The 6,664-nt window shown below is 58.8% G+C and overlaps 1 protein-coding gene across 2 annotated transcripts in view; it reads right to left on the bottom strand.

The window, feature by feature from the left end:
• Window positions 1-6,655, bottom strand: part of KANK3 (KN motif and ankyrin repeat domains 3) — a 7,881-nt gene extending 1,226 nt beyond the window's left edge. The window contains exons 1-8 of one of the 2 annotated variants that reach the window (XM_024746045.1): window positions 6,099-6,655; window positions 5,915-6,014; window positions 5,514-5,711; window positions 5,318-5,402; window positions 4,621-4,837; window positions 618-760; window positions 288-488; window positions 117-215 (exon numbers count right to left, since the gene is read on the bottom strand). In XM_024746045.1, the coding sequence (XP_024601813.1) occupies window positions 117-215; window positions 288-488; window positions 618-760; window positions 4,621-4,837; window positions 5,318-5,402; window positions 5,514-5,711; window positions 5,915-5,997 (1,026 nt within the window). In that variant the 5' untranslated portion in view covers window positions 5,998-6,014; window positions 6,099-6,655. Of the gene's footprint in view, window positions 1-116; window positions 216-287; window positions 489-617; window positions 761-4,620; window positions 4,838-5,317; window positions 5,434-5,513; window positions 5,712-5,914; window positions 6,015-6,098 lie in introns of those variants that run through there. The other variant, XM_024746046.1, reaches the window with a different exon arrangement.
• Between the last annotated feature and the right edge of the window lie 9 nt (window positions 6,656-6,664).

Here is a 6,664-nt window from a genome sequence, read left to right as displayed (position 1 = left end):
CCCCGGGTGCTCCCCCGGGGTGCGCGAAGAGAAGCCACCTTCCTGGGGCTCACGGGATCCTTGAGCTGTGCAGCTGGGAAACTGTCTCTTGGGGCTGGGGCTGGGGCTGCACTCACCGGGAGACCAGGCTGGCCTGAGCTCAGGTGGGCGTGCAGCAGGGCGGCCACCTCGTCCTGCTCAGCCTCCAGGGCAATGGCCAGGGCACTGGTGCCCTCCTGAGGGATGATAGGGATAGTCAGGTCCCTGAACCAAGGTGCGACTACCCCACCAGCCCCATGGTGGCTCACGTTGTCCAGGAGGGCCGGGTCGCAGCCTGGCTGGGCCAGGAGCAACCGGACAGTGTCCAGGCGCCCATACTCGCTGGCGCACATCAGCGCTGTGGCCCCATCTGCATCCTGCACGTTCACATCTGCCCCACATGCCAGCAGGGCCGCTACCGTGTCCTGGCGGCCGTGGCTGATGGCCAGCATGAGGGCTGTCTGTCCCGTCTGGGAAATGGGAAAGAAGGGGACAGGGCTGGTGTGGGCTCCGGGGGAAAGAGGGGGGTCACAAGACATTTGGCTCCAAACGTGGAAAAGACCCCTGGACTCCGAGCCAGGGAGGAGGTATCTACGCACCTGGCTGGCCTTGGCATTAACACTGCCCATGCGGAAGAGTCTCTGGACCACAGCCATGTCCTCCTCTCGCCCCACAGAGGTGAGTGCAGCCAGCATGAGGGCGGAGTAGCCAGCTCGATTCTGGTGGTCAATCTTGCAGACCCCTGGGAGAGAGAAGAGGGGTCAGTCCACCAAGAAGCCGACACCCTCTAGTCCACTCGCCTCCCTCCAAGCCTCAGGTTCATTTGTTCAGTCAGGTTGGTCACTGAGGGTCATGCGTGATTTTACTGTTCCCTCTGCCTACAAGGCCCTCCCCGCAAGGTCCACATGGCTCCTCCCTTACCTTCAGGGTTCTGCTTGCATCTCATCTCAGTGAAGAGTTTCCTCACCTTCCTATTTCAAACTGTGTTGGGGGCTTTGTTCTGTCTGCTGCTGTATCCCCCAGTACCTAGAGTAATACCTGCCACCTAGTAGCTGCTCAATGAATGAGATAAATGGATGTTTCTATTTTCCCAGCTACTACCCACCAAGCCACCACTGTTGCTCCCCCAGAGAAATGCCAGCCGGACCCCCCTGGTGTCCAAGTCCACTCCAGTTTCCATGCAGCAGCCAGAAAGAGATCGAAAGAAATTTGGCCCCATCACCTATTTAGAGCCCTCCTGTGTCTCCCCACTGCACCTGGAATACAGGCCGTTGTTCACCACCGCCTCCGAGGCTCTGTTACCAACTTCTGTCCCTTCCTCTGGAGTTGGCCTTTCTCCCCCAAGCCTATGTTACAGATTGAATTGTGTCCCCCCCCGCCATTGCCCCACCAAAAGATATGTTGAACTCCTAACACCCAGTACCTGTGAATGTGGCCTTAATTGGAAATAAGATCTTTGCAAACCATAATCAAGTTAAGATGAGGTCATTAATGGTAGGCCCTAATTCCATATGACTGGTATCCTTGGAAGAAGCAAAGACAAAGAGCTATGTGATGCAGAAGGCCGAGAAGACAAGCTGCCCTAAGCCGCGGAACGCTGCGGGTTGCTGGCAACCACCAGAAGCTTGGAGAAAGGCACAGAACAGATTCTCCCTCTGAGCCCTTAAGAAGGAAACAGCCCTGCCAACACCTTGATTTTGGACTTCTGGACTCCTGAACTGCAAGAAAATGAATTTCTCTTTTCAACCACCCACGTTGTGGTACTTTGTGGCACTTTTTTACAGCAGCCCTAGGAAACTAACAGCCTGGTTACTGCTGCCCATCCTTCCGAACTGAACACAGACATCAGCTCCATTTCCCCTGGGGTCAGTTCTGTTACCATCCTGGCCCTCTTCCTCACAGCACAGCACCTACTTCTGGACCTCATTCCCCAGAATGTTTACCGCTCATGTACCCCACCATTCTGAAAGCTCCACAAGTCTAGGGACAGTCTGCAGAGATGAATGGGTGGGAGAGGTTTGGGGAAAGGAGTGGATCACGGTCATGGAGAGGGTGCCCTAGTGAGAGGGGATCTGAGACAACCAGCTGGGGAGTAAAAGGGTTAAGTCAGGATTAAGGATGTTCCCTAGTTGTGTGGCATACTCTCTAGGTGTCCATTCCATCCACAAGCTTCTGTGACCCTGGTGGAGGGTGTTGGGCACGGAAGGAGGCTCAGAGAAATAACCAAAGTGGGGTATCTGCAGTTAGCCAGGGGACCCACCTGTTTTCCCTCTCCCTTTCCCTTCCCTGAGGCCTTGCTAAGCTAAAGGATCACACTGTTTCTTGATTCCCTCCCCTGGTTTTATTTTGTCATGGCCCTTACCCCTATTGGAAATTATGTTTACTTGATAATTATCGAGTAAAATTGATAATTATCTCTGCTCCCCCCAGACACACACCCAGAGCCCCTGCTCATGAAAGCTTATTCGTTCATTCAACAAACACTTGAGGGTCTACTGTGTGCCCCACTGGGGTCTGCCAGGCAAGTAGGGTGAGGTGAGGGAGGGGTATGGGGATGGGTTTGAAAGGGTACATAAAGGAGTAGTTAATGATAGGCCAGGAGGCAAGGAGACAGAACAGTGAAATGTGGTGGGAGCAATGGATACTGGTCCCACGAGGTTCAAGGACTGTGGGAGTTGGGCAACAGGAGACAGTGAGCTGAGATGTTGGAAGGTGAGAGTTCAGGAGAGAATACTAGGAAGTGAGATTATGGAGGGGGCATAGTTATTGATGACATCAAGGTGTTGTGGTGACCTTACAAGTGTAAGGCTGATGTCAGGGTGAAGGGAGAGGAGTAGGTCAAGGAACTGAGAAGGGACGTCCCTGGCGGTCCAGGGGTTAAAACTCCACGCTTCCACTGCAGGGGGTGCAGTTTCAATCCCTGGTCGGGGAACTAAGATCCCACATGCCTTGTGGCATAGCCAGAAAAAAAAAAAAAAAAAGGAACTGAGAAGCCAGGAAGTGGGAGGGATCATCCATCAGGAAACTGATATTGGTGAGGATTAGGCTGGAGAGGAGGAGAACCAGCCAGGAGCTAAGATTCAAGAAATGAAGAGTGATGAGATGAGAGGGAGAAGTCAGAAGGGGCGGAGGGAGTAGTGGTCTGATCAATTAGAGGTTCCAAGATGGGACGAAAGGAGGAAGGGGAAACGGTCTGGAAGTGGAGATAAAGAACAAGGAGGACACAGCCATGTCCAGGCCCTTCATTCCAGGGAGATGAGAGGAAACAGCCCCTGCGTGAAGGGTGTCCTGGGGGTGGGGAGGGCCAAAGGGGCTGACCCATGTGAGAACCAGAAGGCCCACGGCAAGGTCTGGAGAGTTGGAGCTGAAGGGGGAGTGTGTTCAAATGCAGGGAATAAGAGGATCTAAGGAGCCTCGGGCCTTGCAACCAAGATGACTGCCTTGCCACCCTCCACAACCCCAGTCCTCAGCCCCCTTTAAGACAGGAGCTGCCCAGGAAATACCTTTTTTTTTTTGGCTGCGACGCGCAGCATGTGGGATCTTAGTTCCCTGACCAGGGATCAAACCCGCACCCCCTGCATTGGAAGTGTGGAGTCTTAACCACTGGACCGCCGGGGAAGTCCCGGGAAATACCTTTTGAATCATGCATAGTCCCCTCCTCCCAAGCCCCAGCTCCTTGTCCAGCCCAGAGTAGCTGTGCCCTTCCCCTTGGCCACCAAGACCTGCAGAAATGGAATGGATCTGTGTATTTAGGGGGGTGGCATGCAGGATGGGACAGCAGGACCTGCCTCAGCCTGCAGGGGCCTGAAGAAGAACACCCCGGAGAGCTCTTGGTGGGCAATCAGTTTGTCTACTGTCCACTGTCCCCTCTGCTGTGAGTCCCATGGGGGTGGCCCACCCCCATCCTGGTACTGCACTGGTGCCTGGAAGGCTCTCAATATATGTCTGTGGGCTCAGCAACACCTGGATGTGTGTATCTCTGCTCCAGAGGGGGAAACGTTGAGACAGATGATAGAAATGTGTGTGAGACGGGGCCAACGCGGGACCTGTGGTGGAGGACTGCAGGCCCACTGTCCCAGCCCGGGAGGCAGTCACAGCCCTGACCAGTCAGTACCTCCCCTGGAGGCTGAAGAGGCAGTGGATGGATATTGGGGCTCAGGAACAAGGTGAACGCCAAGGCTGGAGATTCAGGGACAGAAGGCATGGGGACCATTGACTGACCTGCGTGCCTGGTGCTGTTCTACGTGTGTGTTATCACAATCGCCCAGGGAGGGAGGCACTGCATCCCCCGTTTCACAAAGGAGGAAGCTAAAGCTGGTGAAATGAAGTAATTCCTCTACATTTAGGTCTACCCAATCCCAAAGCCCAGAATACCCTCACCCTGCAAAGTGAGAGGCAGGTCAGGGCAGAGCTCACAGCTCAGAGTGGTCAATCTATCCACAACGGGTCATGTAACCTCCAGAGAAGGGCCAGTGGTGCCCTCTGCCCGGCCAGCCCTTCTCTGCATCCTTCTCCAGGTCCTCCCAGCCAAGACCTGCCCAGATTCTCCCTTCCCCGGTTCCCGATTCCCTGGTGCCCTCCCCACCCCTCCTCAATGCTGACCTGTATCCAGCAGCAAGCTCGCGATGGCCAGGTTCCCACGGGACACGCTGTAGTGCAGGGCTGTGTTCCCGTTGCCATCCGTCAGGTTCACCACGTGTTCCAGCAGCTCACGTCCCAGGCGCACCACCGCGCCGAGCACCCCGGCCACGGGCTCCGCTTGAGAGCGCCGCTGGCTCGACACTCGAAACCACTCCTGGGCCACCAGGCGCGCCGCGCCCTGCCAGGACGGGGGAAAGACTTCGGCGAGGGTCCAGGAAGGGGTGGCAGGGAGGGTGTGGGGGCGGGACTGGGAACCCATTCAGGGGAGGATGGTCACTCCTAGGGCCACACCCCTTTCGAGGAGGGAGTGCAGTTAGTGTGGGTATCCGGCTCGAGGGGACAGGGATGCTCTCCTTCTGAGGAAGAGCCTGGGGAAGAAGCTGAAGTGGCGGAAGGCGGTGAGCGCTTGTCTTTGGGGAGTCCGGGAGTGGGGCTGGGGCTTGGGGCGGACCCCTTTTGGGAAATCAGGGAAAGATCAGCCCTGTCCTGGGGCGAAGAGCCCTTTGGAGAGCTTGGGATCCGTGCAGGGCCCTGGCGCGAGGTGACGGAACTTGGGACCCTCCTAACTCTAAAGACCCCGATGCTCTTCCCTAGGTAGGCGTCAGAGGAGGTCCCTGGCGGGCCTATGACTCCTGCGAAGGCCTCTCCCCGCACTCACACTGTCGCGAGCGACTCCGCGGGGCCGGCTCAGCTGCCGTTGCAGCGCTGCGCACGCCTCCCTCAAACGCGGGCTCAGCTCGCACCTACTGCCGGGGAGACGCAGACATGGAGAGGCTAAGGAGGGGTTGGGATGGGGAGTGGGGAGACGGGAAAGAGAGCAGCCGTTCCTATTACGTGTCCGCGGCGCTGCTCACCTCCCCTGCGCACCCGGCTGAGGCTCTGGCTCTGCCTCCGGCTCGGGGTCCCGGGCCTCCCCGCCGCTGGGAGGGCCATGGGTCCCGGAGTCGGATCCCCCGCCGCTGTCGTCTCCTGAGCCCGACGAACTGCTCCTCGGGAGCTCAGCAGCGCCGTCCTCGCTGTCGCTGTCGCCCTCGCTGGATGAGCTCTCGTACCTGGGGGCAGGGTGAGAGGCATCTGCTAAGCCTCCCCTGGGGGCTCATTCTGGAGTCCTGCGAGGTGGGAGTGGCTGTTCCCATCTTACAGATGAGGACACTGAGACTTGCCAAGACCACGCCGCGAGCGAGGGGCAGAGCTGGGATTCAAACCCCATTCCAGTCCCAGAAGATGCTGCCCTGGGGAGGGGGAAGGTACTCACTCTCCGTTGAGGACCCCAACAAACTGCAGGCTCTTGGGTCCGGGGCTGGGTTGGGCGCCAGGTGTACCGTCTCTCCTCTTCATAATGGATTTGAGGGTGCCTGGCGGAGACCAGATGAAGACAGTGAGTTAGAATTCGGTGGCCAGCAAACCAGGGCTCAGCGAGGGACGGGGAGGGGACTCACCCGCGGGTGCCACTGCCCTATCCCCATCCGTGGGTCCGGGCAGGTTCTCCTGCGTCGGGGCAGGGGCCTCCACAGCGGGCTCGGTCTGCGTGGCCCTCTCGGCACAACCCCACGGGGTCTGGGTGGCAGCCTCGCACGGCTGGGGCTGGGCCGCCACCGCTGCCTGTGCCTCCTCGGCAGCCTCGCGGGCCTCCTCCAGCTCGCACAGACGACCCCGCAGGAGCTCGCTCACCCCGCGCTGGTGCTCCAGGCTGGCGCGAAGCAGCTCCAGCTCGCGCTCGGCGGCCGCGGGCAGCCCCAGCAGAGCCTCCGTCACCCACACTTCCGCCTCGAGGGTCTCGGGAGCTGCCCCCACGCCGGCCTCTTGGGTCTCCGGCAACGCCTGGGCTCCCGCCTCTTGAGTCTCCGGCACGGTCTGGGTGCCTGTATTCCGCGTCTGGAGCGCCCCATCGAGGACCTGCAGCGCACCCTCACTGAGGCTAGAAGCCGACCCGTCGGGGCCGTCAGCCCCGGGGCTTGCCCTGGCGCGAACGCCGCGCTCAGAGGTGGCCAGGCGCTCGGTGAGC

Source organism: Neophocaena asiaeorientalis, unplaced genomic scaffold, assembly GCF_003031525.2.
Source record: "Neophocaena asiaeorientalis asiaeorientalis breed wild unplaced genomic scaffold, Neophocaena_asiaeorientalis_V1.1 scaffold357, whole genome shotgun sequence".
NCBI lineage: Eukaryota > Metazoa > Chordata > Mammalia > Artiodactyla > Phocoenidae > Neophocaena > Neophocaena asiaeorientalis.
The sequence above is the reverse complement of the archived record's forward strand: the minus strand, read 5'-3'. Positions and strand labels throughout refer to the sequence as shown.